Source organism: Hypanus sabinus, chromosome 6 (genome assembly GCF_030144855.1).
Source record: "Hypanus sabinus isolate sHypSab1 chromosome 6, sHypSab1.hap1, whole genome shotgun sequence".
NCBI classification, from domain to species: domain Eukaryota; kingdom Metazoa; phylum Chordata; class Chondrichthyes; order Myliobatiformes; family Dasyatidae; genus Hypanus; species Hypanus sabinus.
This window is the reverse complement of record NC_082711.1, coordinates 73,097,169-73,119,953: the sequence shown is the minus strand read 5'-3', so window position 1 is coordinate 73,119,953 and position 22,785 is coordinate 73,097,169. Positions and strand designations below refer to the sequence as shown.

At 39.6% G+C, this 22,785-nt stretch overlaps 1 protein-coding gene across 1 annotated transcript in view; it reads right to left on the bottom strand.

The window, feature by feature from the left end:
- The window catches only part of LOC132395162 (contactin-associated protein-like 2), a 1,263,978-nt gene that overhangs the window by 81,175 nt on the left and 1,160,018 nt on the right, over nt 1-22,785 (bottom strand). Inside the window, exon 20 of the mRNA XM_059971460.1 lies at nt 21,476-21,609. Coding sequence (XP_059827443.1) covers nt 21,476-21,609 — 134 coding nt within the window. The remainder of the gene's footprint in view (nt 1-21,475; nt 21,610-22,785) is intronic.

The window sequence follows — 22,785 nt, the reverse complement described above, 5'->3', positions numbered from 1 at the left end:
TTTTCAAATTATTTATATAAAAAATCCCCCAGCTTATTTTCTATGAAACAGAAATTAAATGTGTGATTTTTGATCTGAGGTTTACAGTATATTCAAGTATTAGGAATATTATCAATGTATTCTGTGTTCAGAAATTGTGATTGTGGAATTACTTTTAACCTGTGGTAATATGTTGACTCTACATGAGCAGGAGTGGACACCTCAAGCCTGTTCCACCATTCAATTTGATCATGCTGATCTGGATCTTAATTTCATAATGATCTTGATTCTAAACGCTTGATACTTCATCAGATTGAAGGCTGATTCCTGAGAGTTAGTCAGTTTCTAGTTTTATTAAAAAGATGAAAATATTTAAATAAAGTAGCATTTGATTTCCATTACTTCTCATATATCTTTTTCTCACAATTGCTGTCAGTAGTGTCCTGGAAACAAATTAATAATTCCTGTAGCATGTAAGATAGTCCTAATCTGCTGCATAGCTCAATCTTTGCAGTTTCCCTCTATACTTTCCTCAATATTTTATCGTTGACCCAGGCAAAATGAAGATCAACTTCCCACCAGATTTACTACTCATTTCAATTCCTAGGGCAAGACATACACGGAGAATGGCAGGGCTGTGGGAGGTGCAATCGAGCAAAGGGGTGTATGCACATATATAGACAGAGTGGTGAAGAAGGTGTATGGAACCATTACCTTCATCAACTCGGGCACAGTATCAGAGGTGGGGTGTCCTGTTATTGAATCTCAATTCAATACTATCATCCTCTCAAAACTAATACATAAGCTTCAAGACCTAGGTCTCAATAACTCCTCTTACAACTAGATCCTCAATTTCCTCATTTGCACCCCAGTCGGTTTTGATTGGCAATAACATCTCCACAATCTCCATCAGCACAGATGCACCACAAGGCTGTGTGCTTAGCCCCCTGCATGACTCGGTTTACACGCATGACTGTGAGGCTAAGCACAGCTCCAATGCCATGTTCAAGTTTGCTCTTAACACTGTCATTGGCCAAATCAAAGGTGATGGCGGATCAGCAGAGAAGTACGGAGATTGCAAATCTGACTGAATGGTGGTCTCCTTGCTCAATGTCAACAAGACCAAAGAACTGATTATTGATTTCAAGAGGAGGAAACTAGAGGTCCATGAGCCAACTCTCATCAGAGGATCAGAGGTGGAGAAGGTCATCAACTTTAAATTCCTTGGTGCAATTTCGAAGAAACTGTGAACAATTTTAGGATTCTCTGAGGTGCAGAAAAGCACTATTTATATATAAGATTTTTTTAACATTGTATAATAATATCATAACATCTTATAATAACCTAATTTTTAGGTGACAAATTTGCAATATATCAAAATTGAGATAATTAAAAATATTACTTTATATAAAGCATAGTTTATTAAATATAATTTTTGTTCTTTCACCAAGGTATAGTCGTACAGGAAAACTCTTTAATCAGCAGAACAAAAAGTGAAAATTAGTTGCACTTAAGGGATAAAATTTGGTGTAATTTCAATCTGAGGCAGTTTCCTTCAGAAAAACACCATGAACATTGATGAAAATTACAAATAAATTAGAAATTTTGTGGGAGCATAGTTCTTTTAGCTGTTGCATTGCTTTAATTATACAATAAGAACATTTGCAGAAGGAGGCTGGAATAGGTTATATGGCCCCTCGAGTTTTCTGTAGCTTATAATGAGATTACTAATTAACCCTGTCTCATTAGATCTGGGATAACCTTTCAGTTGTTAATTTTATAGGATATTCTTCCTGAGAACTGTGCTGATAATACTTTTATGAACTCATCTTCACCTTTGATTTATCTATCTGCATTAATCACTCCACAATTATTATACCTTTGCTAGATTTTTTTTATATTTCTTGATCAATTATTTCTCTAACTGTGTGGTGATGTTAGAGGACCAGTTAACCACTGCAATCTATGTTTCTAGTATCTAGTTAACTCTTATTTCCTCCACCCACTCTGATTCTTCTTTTTCTTCTGGGCCATGATCATAGATTGTTGCACCTTTTATTATACAGACAAATATATGCACTACTCATTCCTTTTCAACTTTCTTTCTAAACATCAAATAACCTGTTTGTCTCTGGATTGAGTTTCCACATAATAATTTTTATGTCTGACATTGTAAACTTATAGGGAAAAGCCAATTTCAACAGCAGTAGTGAAGCCATCATTTGGGAAGGCCAGAACAGCTGGCTAAACTGCATTGCTTAGCAGACTGTCAATTCTGCCAAGGATTAGACTGCTTTCAAATGCTCCTAACATTGAAAAAACAATTAAAAGTTAATGAAATATACAGAAACTAAATAAATCAAAAATTGAAGCTATTAAATAAAAGCTTTTAAGCAAATTTATTTAAATTTTAAAAAAATCTAAAGTACATAATACTGACTTGCTTTCCTTGTCACCGTTCCTGTCCATTCACTATTCCAGTATCAATTAAAAGCCTGCATTGGTTCATTGCACAATATGATGTACTGTATTTTTTTAGGCAATTTGCTTTGCTGATAATGAAGCAGTCCATGCAATTATGCCGAATGCCTTGACAACATTCAGTCCTGAGATAATAAATTCATGTCACACAGTGCCAGCTCCTCCAATAAGAGATTGCCTAACCACTCACTGAACATCCCAGTTTTGATATTCAATAATATTATTAAAACCTGTATTAACATCCTTGGCATAATGTAAGATCAAAAGTTTAACAGAGACAAACACATAAATGCAATGGTAACAAGACCAGGTTGGAAGGTAGATATCCTGCAAGGAGAAACCTGGCTCCTCACTTCCTGAAATCTCTCCATCTTTGACAAATCAGAAGTCAAAAGTGTGATTGAACACACTCCTTCTATCTGTACTTCATCGAAACACAAGCTCCTTGAAACTGTCCAGGACAATGTAACTCATTTGTTTAGCCCCAGATTTGGCACGTTTAACATTCACTCACTCCATCACTGGCACAGGATGTTTCACCACAAGGTTAGGTCACAAGGATGGAGCTACCAACAAAACATATTTTATTGAAGATGGTCAATGTTCACTAACAGCAGTGTCTGGTCAAGTAACACATCAAAAGTCAAAATAAATTGTGTACATAGGTCTTAAGCTCACATTCATATAATTTGACACCAAACTGTCTTATTTCAATGTTTTACTAAAGGTTGTTTCCTTTGCGTATGGTTCACATGATAACGGGAAACAGCGAACTGATAGAGATGAATGTTTTACTAAAGGCTGTTTTTTTTCTGCGTGGCTCACATAATAATGGAAAACAGAAATGATAGAGATTTTTGTCGCTTGAAAATACAGAATTCTTTTTTTCATTTTCTCCATCTTCACCACTTTTGTTCTTACGACACAGCTTTCTATTCCAGAACATCTAAGACGTTCTTCTTCATCAAAGAAAGGGGATTCCCTTTCCAAACCATTGATGCTCCCCTCACTGGCATCTCCTCCATTTCCTGCACATCTGCCCTCACACCAACTACCTGTGCCACAACAGGGATAGATTCCCTCTCATCCTTACTTAGCACCCAACGAGCCTCTGTGTCCAGCACATCATTCTCTTCAATGGGATCTTACCACTAAACACATTTCCCTTCACCATGCCCCCAGCTCTCCATGTTTTACAGAGATTTCTCTCTACATGACTCACTTGTTCACTCATCCCTACCCACTGATCTCCCTCCTGGCGTTTTTCCCTGCAAGGGAAGCAAGGGGTACACCTGCTCCTACACCTCCTCCCTCATTACCATTCATGGCCCAAAACAGTCCCTCCTGATGATATGACACTTGGCCTGGTAGTCTTTTGGGGTCACCTTCTGTATCTGATGCTCCTGCTCTACATTGGTGAGACCTGACATAGATTGGGGTCTGCTTCGTTGAGCACCTTTGCTCCGTCCACCACAAAAGGCAAGATTTCCTCATGGCCATCCATTTTAATTTGACTTCCCACTCCCATTCTGATATGTTGGTCCACGGCCTCCTCTACTGCCACATTGAGCCTGTCTCAGGTTGGAGGGTCAATACATCATGTTCGGTTTGGGTAGCCTTCTAAATGATGGCATGAGTATCAATTTATTGATCTTTCAGTAAATTCTTCTCCTTCTTCCTTCTCTCTTTTTCCATTTCCCCTTTCTGGTTTTCCTATCACCATTTCTCTTCCTAACACTCTTCACCTCCCTCTGGTGCTCCTCCTTCTTCTCTTTCTCCATGGTCCACTGTCCTCTCCTATCAGATTATTTATTTTTCACTCCTTTGCCTTTTCCATCTATCACTACACTGCTTCTCACTTCACTTCTCCTTTCCCCTACTCATCCACCTTCCACCTCACCTGGTTTCATCAATAATCTGTCAACTTGTCCTCTTTCCCCTCTTCCCACCTTCTTATTCAGGCTTCTTCCCCTTTCCTTTCCAGTCTTAATGAAGGGTCTTGGCTGAAATATTGACTGTTTATTCCTCTCCATCAATGCTGCCTGACCTGCTGAGTTCCTCCAGCACTTTGCACGTGTTGCTCTGGATTTCCAGCATCTGCAGAATCTCTTGCATTTAAGGAGGTTCTAAATCAAGTTGGTCCTCTCAGTAGATGCTATAAAATATGTAATAATATGGAATAGTCAAGAGGCTATGGGGAGGGAGAAAGCATGAGAATAGAAAGTACTAACAAAATTTTAAAGATTGATAAAAAATGAATGAAATTAAAATCTGACAAGTCTCCTGGCCCAGATTGCCTTCTTTTCAGGGTTTTAAAGGATGTGGCTGCAGTGAAGTGGATGTCCCATGAGTGAGTGTTGTGGCCTTTACAACATGTATAAATCATTTGGAGGAAGACTCGAGCAAAACATAGGCAAATTTGATGATGAGACAAATATAGATAGATCGGCAAATTACAAAAATTGTGGAAGATGACACAGGGAGATTAAGTACATGGACAAGAATTGAAAAAAAATTGTGGAAGCTAGAAATCTGAAGTGCTTTGGCAGTCTGAGATACCCACCTGCTTCAAGCAGGCTTCATTTACACCGCTACCTGTTGTCCAGTAGCACTTACATGAAGCGCATAGCAACTCCTGCCTAAGAAACAACTTGGATCCACTCCAATTTGTCTACAATCACAACAGACCAACAGCAGATGCCATTTCATTGGCACTTCACTCAACCTTGGAATATCCAGACAATGAAGATGCCTACATCAGGATGTTTTTCATTGACTACAGCTTGGCATTCAATATAAGAACATAAGAAATAGGGGCAAGAGTAGGCCATCTGATCCATGGAGCCTGCTCTGCCATTCAATAAGATCATGGCCATGGGCTCATCTCCACCTACCTGCCTTTTCCTCATAACCCTTAATACCCCTACTATGCAAAAATATATCTAACCTCATCTTAAATATATTTACTGAGGTAGCCTTCACTGCTTCATCAAGCAGAGAATTCCACAGATTCACCACTCTCTGGGAAAAGTAGTTTCTCTTCATTTCTGCCCGAAATCTACTCCCCGAATCTTGAGGCTATGTCCCCTTGTTCTAGTCTTATCAACCAGTGGAAACAATTTTCCTACCTCTATCTTATCTATCCCTTTCATAATTTTATATGTTTCAATAAGATCTCCTCTCATTCTTCTGAATTCCAGTGAGTACAGTTCCAGGCGACTCAATCTCTCCTCGTAGTCTAACCCCCTCATCACTGGAATCAACTTGGTGAACATCCTCTGTACTGCTTCCAAAGCCAGTATTTCTTTCCTCAAGTAAGGAGACCAGAATTGCACACAGTACTCTAGGTGCAGCCTCACCAGTACCCTGCACAGTTGCAGCATAACCTCCCTGCTCTTAAATTCAATCCTTCTAGCAATGAAGGCCAACATCCCATTTGGCTTCTTGATAGCCTGCTGCACCTGCAAACCAACCTTTTGTGATCTATGCATAAACACTCCCATGCGTCTCTGCACTTCAGCATGCTGCATTTTTTTACTATTTAAATAATAACCTGCTCTTTTATTTTTCCTTCCAAAGTGGATGATCTCACATTTACCAACATTGTACTCCATTTGCCAGACCACTCACTTGACTATCTATATCTCTCTGCAGACTCTCTGTATCTTCTGCACAATTTGTTTTTCCACCCAATTTAGTGTCATCAGAAACTTAGATACAGTACACTTGGTTCCCTCTTCCAGAACGTTAATGTATATCGTGAACTGTTGTGGACCCAGCACCAACCCCTGTGGCACACCACTCACCACTGATTGCCAACCAGAGAAACACCAATGTATTCCAATCTCTCTGCTTTCTATTAGTTAACCAATCCTCTATTCATGCCTATACATCAACCCCACCTCTATGCATCTTTATCTTATGGTTAAGTCTTTTGTGTGGCACCTTATTGAACACCTTCTGGAAATCCAAGTAAATAACGTCCATCTGTATCCCTCTATTCTCTGCAATCATGATATCCTCAAAGAGCTCCAGTAAGATGTCAAACAGGACCTGCCTTTGTTGAAACTATGCTGCATCTGCCTGATGGATCAATTTATTTCCAGATGCATTGCTGTTTCTTCTTTAATGACAGCTTCAAGCATTTTCCCAACTACAGATGTTAAACTAACTAGCCGATAGTTACCTGCTTTTTGTCTACATTCTTTTTTTGAAGTGTGGCATGACATTCACAGTCTTCCAATTACTGGGACCTGCCTGGAGTCCAGAGAATTTTGATAAATCAACACCAAAACCTCTACTATAACTTCTGTCATTTCTTTCAGTACTCTGGGATGCATTCCATCAGAACCAGGGGACTTATCTATCTACAGGCCCACAAGTTTGCTCAGCACTACCTTTTTTGTGATAGCTATTGTATCGAGGTCCTCACCTCCCATCACATCCATATCATCTCTCTTCAGCATGTTAGATATGTCCTCCACCATGAAGACCAACACAGAATAGTCATTCAAAGCCTTGGCCATTTACTCATTACCCAATATCAATTCCCCCTTCTCATCCTCCAAGGGACCTACATTCACTTTAGTCACCCTTTTCTGCTTTATATAATTATAAAAACTTTTTTACTATCCATATTTATATTTTGTACTAGTTTATTTTCATAATCTAACTTCCCTTCTTTTATTGCTCGTTTAGTAGTACTTTGTTGCTTTTTGAAGTTTTCCCAATCTTCTAGTTTCCCACTACTCTTAGCAACTTTGTGTGTATGAGCTTTTAGTTTGATATCTTCTTTTATTTCCTTAGTTATCCATAGCTGGCTCTCCCCACCCTCACTGTCCTTGCTTTTAACTGGAATATACTTTTGTTGAGCACCGTGAAAAATCTCTTTGGAAGTCTTCCACTGTTCCTCAACCATCCCACCATATAGCCTGTGTTCCCAGTCTACACTAGCCAAATCCTCCCTCATCCCGTTGTAGTCTCCTTTGTTTAGGCATAACACATCAGTATTAGATTGAACTATTGCACCCTCCATTTGTATGAGAAATTCAATCATACTGTGATCACTCTTTCCAAGAGGATCCCTAACTACAAGATCACTAATTTTACCTATTTCATTGCACAGGACCAGATCTAAGATAACACATTCCCTTGTAGGTTCACTAACATGCTGTTCAAGAAAGCCATCACGGATGCATTCTATGAAGTCCTCCTCAAGACTGCCTCAACCAACTTAATTCACCCAATCTATGTGCAAGTTAAAGTCCCCCAGTATAACTGCTGTTCCATTCTTACATGTCTCAGATATTTCTGAGTTTATTGCCTATGCCACTGTAATGTTATTATTCGGTGGCCGATAGTCAACTCCAGCCAGTGACTTTTTTCCCTCTTTTTTCCCCTAATCTCTACCCAGATGGATTCAACATTCTGCTCCTTAGATCTTATATCATCTCTCAGTATTGCCCCGATTTCATCTTTAATTAAGAGTGCTACCCCCCCTCCTTTACCTTCCTGCCTTTGTTATCACCTGATATCCTGGATATTTAATTTGGAATCCTCTCCATCCTGTAACCACATCTCTGTAGTGGCCACTAAATCATATATCTTTGTATTGATTTGTGCCACAAATTCACTGACCTTGTTTCAAATACTACGGGCATTCAAATAACTTGGCCCTTACACTCATTGTGCTTTTAAAATCTTGTAATCTTTTACTCTTTTGTGCTTGACTTTTCTTCGCTCCATTCTTATCTCTTTTTTATCTTTTGGTTTTTCTTTATCTTTATCCACACTTTTCTTTTTTACTTTCTTCTCCAATTAAGCTGCCTTGCGGCCATACCCCCCACGGAAAAGGCTTCAGGTGTAAACCTCGAGGAAGAAATCCGGAGCCGGGGTCCCTAAGGCAGTTTGATGTCGTTTACAACTTCACTCTGGTAACCTCTGCGACAACACTGTTGCCAAGCTGTATCGGCGCTTGCCCTTCCCTTGGACTACATCAGTGACGTGGAGAGGGGGAACCCGCTGCATGGGCAACAGCCGGTTCTTCAAATCTTCCCACCCAGGCTTGCTCCCATTCTCCAATTCTCCAATCTGTTGAACCCACCCTTCATTTATTTAGTTTAAAGGCCTGTATCCACAGTCCTAGTTATGCGATTTGCTAAGATCCAGGTCCCACCACAGTTCAGGTGGAGCCTGCCCAACTGGTATAGTTCCCTCTTTCCCCATTACTAGTGCCTAGTCACAAACTCATTTCTCAGTTGCTAGGAACTTTTGGACTATTTTAGTGGTGTTTAGTATTGTTGCTTTCTGAAGATTTGCATAGAAGTTACTGTGTAGACCTAATTGTTTAATGTTATTGTGTAGTGCCTTTGGGATGATACCAGTTGTATATATTACTATCAGAACAATATATACCCTGTTCATGTTCCAAAGACTTACAATCTCCTCTTTTAATTCAACATATTTCTAGTGTATTTCACTTATTAATTTCTGTAATTTATGTGTGTTTGGAATGGCTACATCTATTAAATATGTTGTTCTTGATTGTTTATCCTGTATTATTATATCCGGATGGTTATTGTGGATTCTCCTATCTGTAATAACCAATTAGTCATAATATAACTGATGTATCCGACTCTAAAACTGGATCAGCCTTGTATTTACAGTAAGGTATGTTTTTTTTTAATGAGCTTGTATTTTAAAGCAACATTTTGGTGAATGATGTTTGCCACTTGATCGTGTCTGTGTCAGTAATCAGATTGTGTTAAACAGTTACAGGGTCTTATTATCATTATCGATATATCAGTCTCAAATTCCATTACTCAATAATGTACATGCGCAGTGAATGTGTTTACTTCCAATGACCATTTCATGCTTCTCTTCTGTAAACAGCTTGAATGGTCTCAGTTGTAAGGGGACGACTCCTCTGAGAAACACTTGCAGCGGTCACAGCCTGTAGTGTTGGAGGGCCACTTTGAGTGCTGGTTGAATCTTTTTCAGATTTCCCGGCGCCTGATTGCCTATTCAGCAGTGCATCGGTAGCAGTCCGTTCACTGTTGTGCCTGGAGCTCGCGCTGGGCATGCCCTGGCGACCCCCAGGCAGCTGCTGTATCACGCTATACTGTAGATCTCTCTCCATTTCTAAAACAAAAGGGTTATACCTACAGCCAGGTTTTGGTTTCAGCCGCCCCTTACATGGAGAACAGACGCTGACCAGAGCACTGCCCATCAGCGCAAGCTGCTAAAACCTGAGGTCGGGTATAGCCAAGCACTCTCATTTGCCAATTGCTAAAACTTTTGGGCTATTCTAGGGGTGTTTAGTATTACAACTTTCTGCAGATCTGCATAGATGTTACTGTGTAGTCCTAATTGTTTAATGTTATTGTGTAGTGTCATTGAGATGATACTAGTTGTAGATATTACTATCAGGACAGTGTATACCCTGTTCATGTTCCGAAGACTTACAATTTCCTCTTTTAATTCAGCATATTTCTAGTGTATTTCACTTATTAATTTCTGTAATTTATGTGTGTTTGGAATGGCTACATCTATTAAATATGTTGTTCTTGATTGTTTATCCTGTTTTATTATATCCGGATGGTTATTATTATTAGTATTATTATTGTTTCTTTTTTCTGTATTTGTATTTAAATAGTTTGTTGTCTTTGCACTTGGTTATTTCTCCAATCTGCTGGGTGTGATCTTTCTTTGATTCTGTTGTGTTTCTTGTATTTACTGTGTGTAATGCCCTGGTTCACAACCTTACTATTATGCTGTAGGTTTTTCATTTGGCAGCTCTGTAGGAGATGCTGTTCTGCTTCCAGCCTGTCTGGGTTATTGTTGAAGATAAGAGATGATATGGAATGAGTGCCGTCCAATTAGCAGGAAGATTTTTTGGTGAGGGGCAATAAGGTTGGGCTTGTTGCTTTTGTTCGAGAGGGGATGAAGAGGGAAGACACTGGGGAGAACCAGTCATAGCACACGATCTGTTGGGAGACCTGTTTGTTCGAGATGGATTGCGAGTGATGTTCAGATGGTGTTGTGTGCTTTCACGTTGACCGAGGGCCCAGCGCGTGAGTGACAGAGAAGTTCAACATGAGCTCCAACTTGTGCACATTTGACTGTTTAATTAGAATGAGCCCTTTTCTTTTTGTTATTCTTTACTAACCCTTCAGTTAAGATTCACAATATAATTCCTTTAATCATATGCAGTTATTCTGTGGCATTAATTTGTAACAGGGTAGCAAATAACACAGCGCCCACACAACCAAATCAAGCACGCCTTGATCTCATTAGTTTGGTGGGGGTGGAGATTGTCTTCCCTAGACTTCTGCAGCCAAGGAAACCAGGGTGCAAGGAAATGAATCTCAGGGTTGTATATGGTGACATACATGTACTTCAATAATAAATTTATAATAATAACTTTAAGATTAAGCTAAAGGACAATAAGATAGATTATAGTATGTGAATAATCAGGTTATGGAAAGTAGAAACATATTTAAATGTAAACACACTGATAAAGCGAGTATCATCGAAGGAGAGTTCAGAATGTCTGCGAATAATGCCCACGTGTTCTCCGTGCCTTGTGGTGCATCGGGTGGCAACCTTGCTGTTTCCTTAGCACTTGTCTGTGTTTTTTTATGACGCTGGCCTGATTTGAACCTGAGACCACTCGCATTGAAGTCCGGTGCCGATTCCACTACACCACCAGCTGTAAACAAAGGGTCTCGGCCCGAAGCGTTGACTGTTTGTTTCCACGGATGCTGCCCAACCTGCTGCATTCCTCTAGCTTGTTGTACGTGTATATTTAAATGTAGCTAGTCTGTAATATATTTTGGTCGGCACGACAGATCTGAGGATCATACACAAAAAAATGGACGGGAGTACATCAGGCGAGGTTTATTATGGACTATAAAAGGGAAGTTTTGATACAAATTTGCGGGGTGCTGGAATGACGTCACCTGGGATACTACCTGTCATATTTGTGGTACTGGAGGCAGTGCAGAGAAGGATGAGTAGGTTGATTACTGAGATGAAACGGTTATTGTGTGAAGCAAGGGTGAGCGGGTTAGCCTTATACTTATTTAATTAAAGGAACGGGAAGTGATCTATTGAAGTATATAATATTTTGGAGGTGGGGGAAGGGAGGATTGACGAGGTGGGTGTTGAAAGGATGTTTCCCAGAAAGCCAAGGCATAATTTAAAGAAAAAGAGCACATGAATATAAGATGGAGGAAGAGATTTATTTTTTCTTTCAGGTCATGAATCTTTAGAGTTCTCTACCCGAGAGAGCTGTGCAGTTAAGTTTCTATTTTTAATCATAACAGAAATTGACAGATATTTAAACCACGATGGTTATGGGGAGGTGACAGGAAAGTGGTACTAAAGCCAAAATTCAATCAGCCACATTCTTTCTGAATCGCAGAGCAGGCAAGAAGAGCTGAATAGGCTACTCACGCAAACATTTGGTGTGGTAAATATTCTAAATCTCACACTGTTTTGTCAGGATTATCTGTAGAAGATCTTGATTTCAGGTTTTTTTTCTTTGATGCTGGTATTTCCATGACATATATTCAGCCTTTGTTTCCACATTTGATGAATCCTGACTGATTGGATCACACTCTGAATCATATCATATGGATAAAGCACTGAAAGAATGTTCACTAAGAATTGTACATATTTGGCGTGAATCAGGATTTGCTGCTGTTGACAGCTAAGCGGAGTTATATAGGACATGATTTACTTTCTAACACTGGCATATTAGTGGCTGCAGCTGTATCACATCAGAAGAAAAATGAGCAGAGTACCAGCTATTTGTTATGCAAATATGGTGGCAGATGGAAGGATGCTCGTTCGACCAACTGCTTCAGTATTGTCAGGAAGATGCTATCAACCAGATTAATATAGCATAGAGAAAATACAAATTTTTGCATTGTGCAATATGTCAATTGTGATGAGAAGTTTACAGGAGAGCAATTGTTAACAAAGTCATGATACAGTTTAATTAAGGTGAGGCCACATGGTTATAACCTAAAGGTCTTCTAATTATATTGAGCAGTCAAGGAAGATGGATAGCTCAGTGAGTTCCAAAATGTACAAATTAAATGATGTCATTAGCATTACCATCAAAAATAAATACCACCTACATCTTAGATATCAGTTTTTTCATGGCTTGGAGGCATATCTTGTTTCAAGATCTCGAACATTCTAAAGCTAGGACATGAGACATTACAGACTCAGTATATGAATGAAATAGGTTCATTAAAATTGCCCATGAGGTACCTTTTCATATTACGGTAGGTATGTTCATCAGATTTTGATTGTAATTTCAACTCATTATGATATGAAATTTTTCATAAGGTTATGTGTGTTACTCAAATTTAGCAATTGCTAACATTTAATGGGCAAAGTAGGAATTGTACTGCACTTGGAAATTATATAGGTATTATTTCCCAAGGACAAGGCTGGGTTAAAATTTGCTTTTTTTACTTTATGTTCCTGAGTCATACCAAGGTCAAAACAAAACTTCTAAGGTTTCAGCTGCATCCAGAACAAAGCGATTGACACTGTTTTTGTCATTCCAGAGGTCATATGTTTAGGACCTAGCTATATTATAAAGTTAGTGAATTATTTTTCAATTGTCATTTAAGGTTATATGGGTGAAGTCAGCGTAATTATAGATAATTGGTCAATTAATCTAGTTTTGATTATATTAGTTGACAAATAATACTAGTTGGGAAAATTTCATTTTCCCAATAATTACACAAGATTCTTTATATCTACCTTAAGAGGCAAAAAGAACACCGATGTAACAAATCTTCTGAAAGTAATATGAGGACTGCAATGAAGTGCAGTCTATATTCTGTCAGAAATACCTGGAATGGAATTCAAATTTCAACCATTTGATTCAAAGTCAAGAGTTCTATCATTAAAAAACGATTATCATTCTTTGTATAAATTTGTACATAGTAGGCATTATTATTTAGTTTATGGGATACGTCAACTTTTATTACCGAGGAAAATAAATCTTAATACTGTACATTTATTTCAAAAGCTTCTTTAAAATTTAGTTTTCATTCAGATTTGAGCACCTAATTAGAGTCAGAGTCAAGGAAAGGCATGGCACGGAAATAGGCTCTTCAGCCCACCTAGTCCATGCGAACCATTTAAACTGCCTAATCCCATTAAACTGCACTGGGACCACAACCCTCCATACCCCTACTCTCCATGTACCTATTCAAACTTCTCTTAAATGTTGAAATCGAGCTTGCATGCACCTCTTGCTCTGGCAGCTCATTCTACATTCTCATGACCCTCCGAGCGAAGAAATTTCCTTTCATGTTCCCCTCAAACTTTTCACCTTTCACCCTTTACCCATGTAGTCCCACCCAGCCTTAGTGGAAAAGGCCTTTACCCTACGTGTACCCTCAGAATTTTGTATACAATTCAATGCATTGCTGTTGTATCTACCAAACAATCAAGCAGATCTCATAAAGACATTTCACATAGTTAATTATTTTTAGAGAAGATGACTCCTTATTGTGGGTGTTTTTTATGCCCAGTCACTTTGAGTGCCAGATTTGATGCAAGTGATTTCTGCTATGAACTCCACACAGTGATTCTGCACTATTTCAGTGGACTCACCTATGACTGTGTGGCAAGTATATCTCCAAAACCATGTGCAAGTTTGTTGATGACATCACTATTGTGGGCTGTATTAAAGAATGTGATGAACCATTATAGAGGAGGGAGATTGAACACTTGGCTGATGGTGTAATAACTCTTTTCTCACTGCTGCCATCAGGTAGAAGGTACAGTTGTTTGAGGACTCATCCCACCAGGTTCAATAACAGTTACTACTATGAACGAATGAATGATCTTTATTGTCGTTATACATAGATACAAAGAAACTCTGTTTGTCTTCCTCTCAGGCAATTAAATAAAGCGGGAGATAAAAACAAGACAGTAATAGAAAAACAGTATTAAATAGATAAGTAGCAGAAAATAAGTCACAGCAGCACCAGAATATCACAGTAATGCACAAAGTGCCGTTAGTGCAAGTATTTGAGTCCTTGTGTGTGCATGTGTGTGCTCACAGTTTCAGTCATTGTTCTGTGGGAGTTGTGTGATGGAGGCCACGGTTCTGGGGTAGAAGCTGTTCCTCAGTCTATTTGTTCTGGCTTTTTGTGTCCTGAACCTTTTGCTGGATTGCAGCAGGTCAAACAGGGAGTGGCCAGGATGTGTGGTGTCTCTGGTCATGCTAACAGTTACAACTATCAGGCTTCTTGAACAAAAGGGGACAGTTACACTCGTTTAAGGACGCTAATATATTGTTAATTCATGCTTGTTATTTATTGCTGAAAATTGACCATTGCACATCAATCACATTTTTTTTCTTGAACAAGCCATAGGGATTACTGGCAAAACCAACACTTATCACTTATACCTAATTTCTTTTGAGGAAGTGCAAGTGAGCCGTGCTCATGTTCAGCTTCAGTCTGTGTGCTGGTGGCAGAGGGTGTGCCAGCATTTTGACCCAGAGAAAATGAAAGAATGGCAGTGTTGCTTCAAGTTAGGTTAAGGTATAATCTGGAGACAGTATGTGGATAGTGACATTCACATGTGGTTGCTGTCCTTATACTTCTAGAGGATAGAGCTAGTGGGTTTGGGAGGGGCTACTAGTTTGATGCTGGAGTGCACCTTGTGGATGGCAAACGCAATGGCCATACCATGCTGCTGAGAAATATTTTGAATATTAATTCTAGGAAACAGGTTTTCAGCTCTACAGATCCAAATAATTATTTTAATCGTCATGGTGTATATATAAAGTAATATTAAACTGAGAAGCCAAAATATTATGCTTAAATAAAATTTGTTATAATCTCAAGTGATGCATTTCAGCTGAGAAACACTCACCATCATGTTCCACTCCAGTAAAAAACTATTAACTTTCAGAGCCATGGTGCTGACTTCATTTAAAATGCTGGGCTTTAATGTCTTAGGACAGCTTGCATCAAAACAATAATATTGGGCGAGACTTTTTAAGTTTTTTCCTCCACCCCCATGAGAGCCACAGTTACAAATTCTCAACATGTTTCTTGGCTTAATAGGACTATAATTTCCATAGCTAACAGGCAGGACACCTACAAGAAGACAGTTAGATGCTGTTGAATGCATGCAGTGGTTTTTGATTACATGAGCAATGTCACAATGCGTTCTGATTCAGGAACTGATTCCTTCATTGTGTTTGGTTCTCATTCTTTATTTAAAACCTATTTACTACAGGAGACCAGGAAATACTTCATTTATATAACGTGCTTCTTGATGTAGCAAGTACAGCAGGTAGCTCAATGATTCGACATGGACGTGGTGTGACTGTGTCCATGCAGACCTTATTTGTAAGGGTAACACTCACAAAATTTCTCTGATTTCCAGTCATTTCTCCCCTCTCTCCCTTCACCATTTTTCCAGTCCCCATTCTGACTCCCCTCTTATCTCTTCTCCTCTCCTTACCTGCCTATCATCTCCTTCTGATGCCTCTCCTTCTTCTCTTTCTCCCATGGTCTACTGTCCCTGCTTACTGTCTGATAAAAATGAGACTCCAGTTTGGTAGCAATGTTGATTCATAACTTCCCCTGAAAGAGCTCAATTTTATGGCAATTGCAGATGAAGATAAATACAGGCCTTGCCAATAATAATCACTAGAGAATGTGCAGTTGCTGGAAATCCAGAGCAACATGCACAAAATCACAAAATGCTGGAAGAACTCGCAGGAATCGTTGAGAGGAAGAAGCAGTTGACGTTTCAGGCTGCGACCCTTTCTGAGGATTAGAAAGGAAGGGGGAGAAACCAGAGTAAGAAGGTGGGGGTAGGAGATGGAGTGCAAAGTGACAGGTGATAGGTGAAATCAGGTGAGGGGAGATGTGGGATGAAGTGAGAATCTAGGAGGCGATAGGTGGAAGAGGTAAAGGGCTGATGCAGAAGAAATCTGATAGGAGAGGTCAGTAGACCATGGGAGAAAGAGAGAGGGGGAGAGGCACCAGAGGGAGGTGATGGGCTAGTTAGGAGAAGTGAAGAAGTACTTTCCTATTCCTCATTTACATTCACATTCAGATGAGTGCAGCTTTATCCAGCACACATTATCATAAAAAATGTCAATGTTCAAATAAACTACTGCACACCACTCTGGTGTTCCTTAATTGTGTTTACAAAGTAATCATTGCTAAGGTGTATACATTTGGCCATTGTAAAATTATTTACAGTAATTGTTTTAAGAAATGATTAAAACACTTCAGCCTCTTAAACTCAAAATTAATATGGATTCTAAATCCACACAAATGAAAGATATATGGTATATGGCAGAATGATAATAGGATTGTTACCAGCTTTATTACTGCTCAGTTAGAAATTGCACATGTTCTGGTAAAACCTATAGACAACTGCAAGAACTAATATGAATCAAGTCATTTGATATGTTATTGGAGAGTGAGGAGACAATTATTTGCCATAGTCCTCTGGGAATTTTACATGATATACTATCTTCTTCATTGATTTTTTTTTGTTTAAATTTAGTATTATATTCAGTCAATTTAGAATTAAGAACTGCAACATACAGTAAAACTGTGCTGCATTAGGGACAGTCTCATTTTCAGCTTCTTTTATACAGAAGCTGGAAGGACAATTCCAGAAAATGGATGGAAACAAAGGACTTGAGCCAGGTTCAAGGACATTTCAAATGGTTATAGCCCAATTTCATGTCTATTCCAAAACTAGTAGTGCGAGGAGGGAATACCTGCAACAAGGTGACTTTTTTATTGCTTCAAATATCAAGGACCATGACATAGAAATGGAAAAACTGATAAGCTCACTGTAAGGGATGCAATGATATCACATTTAGCAGTAAAATGCCAGGCTACAGAGTTTTGCTTGTGTTCTGGCTATCACAATTCAGATTCCAAATATGTTCATCAAGCTGCTGCCTGTATTCATTTCAGTTTTCACCCGCTCTCCATGAGACCATAAGACATAGGAGCAGAATTAGGCCACTTGCCCATTGAGTCTGCTCCGCCATTCCATCATGGCTGATTTATTACACCTCTCGACCCATTCTCCTGCCTTTTCCCTGTAACCTTTGACACCCTTACTAATCAAGGATCCCTTAACTTCCGCCTCCGATATACCCAATGCCACAGCCATCTGTGACAATGAAGTCCACAGATTCACTACCCTCTAGCGAATGAAATTCCTCCTCATCTCTGTTCTAAAGGAACATCCTTATATTCTGAGGCCTTGGCATCTGGTCCTTTCTCTGTTTATCAATCATTGAATGTATTGGATCAGTAATCTTCCCAGGACACTGACAGCTTGGAGGTGCAAGAGACTGCAGTTGTTGAAACCTGAAGCAACAACCAATTTGTTGGAAAATCTCATCAGATCAAGCAGCATCTGGGGGAAGGAAAGGAATTGTTCATGTTTCAGGCTGAGGTTAAGGTATGGTGAATTTGATGAAGTTTTCTTCTTCTTCAGCTGATCTGAAATGTCAACAATCCTTTCCTCCCACGGATGCTGCTTGAGACATTGAGTTAATCTAGCATGTTTATTGATACTGATGGTTTGCCCAATTAGTTTCAGTGAGTCACATTGCCAGAGGCCTCACCCCTCATGTCCATAAAACCAGAAGAAATAGGAGCCAAATTAAGGCATTTGGCCCAATGGGTCTGCTCTGCTATTCGATCATGAGTGCTTAATTTTCCCTCTCAACTACAGTCTCCCACCTTTACCCCATAACTTTTGACACCTTTGCTATCATGAACTTATCAACTTCAGCTTTAAATATACCCAATAACTTAGTGGAGCTAAAGATGGCGCCAGAGGGCAACTTCTCTCTGCTCATCAGCGAAACACTTAAACTCATCCTTTTCTAATGTGTCTATTTTCTTTCCAGGGTGGCTGTGACTGCTGTCAGGACTTTGATCTCCAGCAACATTCAAACTACAGTTCTGCATGGTGGCACGTTCCTATTCTTGGAGCTCGTCAGTTGACCGAATTTCGATAAATCCAGGTTCAGTCTGAAGTCAGGTGCCTTTGGGGCCTCACACAGCCCTATGGACATGAATTCTTGCTGATGTCGCCAACGGAAGCTTAGTGGGAGCTGGGACATTGAAGACACTGAGACAGGCTGTCGGAAGGCTCTGCACTCAGTGATTGATCTCTTTCTATCTCTCTGTCTCGATGGTGAGGGAGAGTTTGTTGCTGATGCTCGAGTTGGGGAACTCGAATAAAAAGCAACACTTCAGACTGACTGTAACATCAAAATAGCAACTGTTGTCTCCCCTCTTGCTGTGGAAGGAGCGATATTTTGTCAGTGAGAGAGAGAGAGCGAGAGCCTGTGGGATGTCAAAAATGTTGGAGTGTACAGTTAGTTTTTGATGGACTGTAGACCATGGTCTCTCTTTGGGGGCTTTGCTTTTGCTGGCACGGTGGGTGTTGGGAATGTTGATGCTTTATGTTAGAATAAGTGGGGGAGGGTTGATGCCACTTGCCACTGCTTGTGCAGGGGCAGGGAGGGCAAATTGGGGTTCTTACTTTTTTTCTATCATTCATGCTTTGAGGTTTTTCTTCTCTTTAGAGGATGTCTGCGGACAGTAAGAATTTCAGGTTGTATACTGTACACAATCTCTGATATTAAATGGAACTACTGAACTCCACAGTTAACACAAAGCACACTGCAGATGCTGGGGTCAAAGCAACACGTACAAACATGCTGGAGGAACTCAGCAGGTCAGGCAGCATCCGTGTAAACGAACAGTCAACGTTTCAGGCTGAGACTTGTCCTGACGAAGGGTCTCAGCCCGAAACATTGACTGTTCATTTCCACGGATGCTGCCGACCTGCTGAGTTCCTCCAGTGTGTTTGTACATGGACTCCATAGTTATCTGTGACAATGAATACCACAGACACACTTCTCTCTGGCTAAAGAAACATCCTTATATCCTGAGGCTACATCCTCTGGTCCTAAATTCCCTTGCTATATGAAGCATCTTCTTCATGTCCCCTCTATCAACCTCCTTTGAACCCTCTCCAATGCCAATACATCCTTTCTTAGATATGGGGCCCAAATACTGTTTACAATACTCCAAATGCAATCTGAAAAAAAGACTTAAAAAGTCTCAGCATTACATCATTGCATTTATATTCTAGTTCTCTGGAAATGAACTGTATTCTATTTGCCACTTTGTCCATTCTCCTAATCTGTCCAAGTCCTTTGGCAGACTCCCTGCTTCCTCAGGACTTCCTGCCCCTCCACTATGTTGTATTATCCAGAAACCTGGCTACAAAACCATCAGTTCCATCATCTAGATCTTTAAGATATAACGTGAAAACTAGTGAACCCAAAACTGTTCCCTGCAGAACACCACTAGGCACTAGCTGCCGACCAGAAAAAGCTCCTTTCCTTACAACTTTTTGCCTTCTGCTAGTCAGCTAATCTTCTGTCCATGCCAATATCTTTTCTGTAATTTCCATAGGCTCTCATCTTGTTTAGCAGCCTCATGTGCTTCTGAAAATCCAAGTAAACAACATACACTGACTCTGCATTGTCTATCCTGCCTGTGACACTATTGCAAGCATGTTTTGATTATGCTTTTATCCTACCCTACATGACAACAAACTGGATTCGATTTAATTTGGGGTGTGTCATCTTAATCTGGTTCGATGATCTGGCAGGAGTGATGCAAGACATTAAATGGCCTTTCATGTCATTAAGGCCTCAATCCACAAACATACTTTCACCCAGGAAACAATATGCCCCCATAACTCCGCCATCAACAAATTATTTATCAGTATTCAGAACTAACCTTCTTATCTCATCATTCCCTCATTAACATTGTACAAATGAAAGCATCACGCCCAAATATTACAGCATGCACACACTTTTGCTTGTGGTGACAAATACAAAATACTAATTCAGAACTTTACTTATATTTCACTTCAACAGGCAAGCTACCATTATGGAGTCAAATACTCTTTCTTTTGTTATCCATGAACTTATAAAATATCTTTCAGCTTTGCTTATTTTAGCCTGCCAATATTTTCTTCATGCTTTCACAATTTCCTTATTCATTTCATTCCTGATCTGTGTAAGTTCCTCCAGGTTATATGTGTCATTGACATCACTGCGTCTGTCAAAAACTTCCTTTTTTTATTGTTTTAACTTGCTTCCTCTTTCCCTGATCTGATTTGGACAGGTTTGAATAACTGAGAGAAGATGCCATTACTTAAGTGTCTGGAAGTCCTCACTAAGACACCTGGGTTTCTGTCTTTTGCTGAAAGACTTCCTCTAACTCCCCTTATCTTGTTCTGTGTAGCTAATGCCAATTCCATCAGTTATGCTGTCCTCTTGAGGGAATGCCAACTTAATGTTTTTATATGAAGAAACTTACGGCATTTACGACAAACTCTGTTCGTTTTGTCTTCCAATCATTTTCAGTCCTTAGGAATTTTAAGGAGTACTGAAGTGCCAAATAATAGATGAGGTGAACCAACAGCCCAAACTAACGGAAAAGCATCTTGTTAATGATCCCCCTACAGTGTGCCCAGACATTGAGACACTCATATGATGCAAGCTTGAGCACTAAACTCCATTCAACTGATCTGGTGTCAACTCTGCCAGCTGAGCTACTGTCACAGTCTGCATTATTTCAGCAGGACCAATTTTAGCATTGGAAATAGGCTTCTTAAAATGGCTACTGGTACAGTGCGGTCCACATGTGCATTTGTTTGTCTATTAGTCACCAATTTAGCACCAAGAACTTCCAAGCTGAATGCTCTAATACCGTATTTTAGGGTAATTGTAGCCCACTATCATTATTTACTTCAAGCAATCCTATGTTTGAAAGCTTAAAAAAAAAGAAAAAAAAATTCTGCTTTGCTCCACTTGCATATATGTGAAAGAATTAGCATTTAGATTTGCAAGTTAATTTTTAAGACATCTCATTGCCACTTTACAAGGAATTACCTGAAGGTGTAGTTCCCTTCCACGTCTGCTGATGTTAACACTATGCGGTTGTCCATTAGCCAAGTTCCTCTGATCCAGGTCAATTCTGTACGGCTCCCTTGTACCTCCAAGGTTATATCGAATTTGCAGACTTCCTGTAAAAAAATAAGAGGATCTCTCAGTATGGATATGGTGAACTACATATACCTGTCTGGACACGCCCCCTGCTGACTGCTCCTGTGGCTCCTCCCACTGACCCCGGTATTAAGGCGATTGAGGCCTGAGCCCGGCCCTCATTCTCCAGGATGTAGTATGGTGGTCAACTACTGCTTGTTCTTTCTTCCAGTCAATAAAAGCCGATATCTCAACTTCATGTCTCAGAGAGAGTTATTGATGGTGCATCAATGGATTACCAGCTCTGTTTTGAAGGAATCCAGATCCTTCCTTTCTAACTTACAAGTACACGCACAATTTTGACTAACATTTCTTTCAAAGATAAAATACTTCAATGCACCTGGACAACTGTGAATGCTACTTGCACTGCAGCATCTGCAAGAGAGGTTTAAAATTGGTGGAAGTTCCATCTGATCATCTCTTGATACTGAGAATCTATCCTGTGAAAGGATGAACTAGATTCTTGATTCAGAATCACTGGATTCTGGAATGGTTTTGGAGGACTGGAAAATCCAAATGTTACTCCACTCTTTAAGAAGGGAAGGAGTTGGAAGAAAGGAAATCATAGGCTAGTTAGCCTGATTTCAGTGGTTGGGAAGATTTGGAGTCCATTATTGTATGAGGTTTTGGGGTACTTAGAGGTGCATGATAATGTAGACTAAAGTCAGCATGATTTCCTTAAGAGGAAATTTTGTCTGACGAATCTGTTGGAATTCCTTGAGGAAATAACAGGCCGGATAGGCAAAGTCACTGGATGTTGATTACTGGGATTTTCAGAAGGTCTTTGACAAGTTACTGTGTATGAGGCTTCTTAACAAGTTAAGAGCCCATGATATTACAGGAAAGATATTAGCATGGATAGAAAATTGGCTGACAGCAGGAGGCAAAGAGTATAAATAAATAGGGCCTATTCTGTTTTGTTGCCTATAACTAGAGTAATGTTCTGCACAAGTTAGTATAGGGACCACTTATTTTCATATTATATATCAACAATTTGAATGACAGAATTGATGGCTTTGTGGCCACGTTTGCAGAAAATACAAAGATAGGTGGAAGGAAGCAGGAGTCTATAGAAGGATTTAGCCAGATTCGAAGAACGGTAAAGAACTTGATGATGGAATATAGTGCAAGAAAGTAAATGGTCATGCACTTTGGTA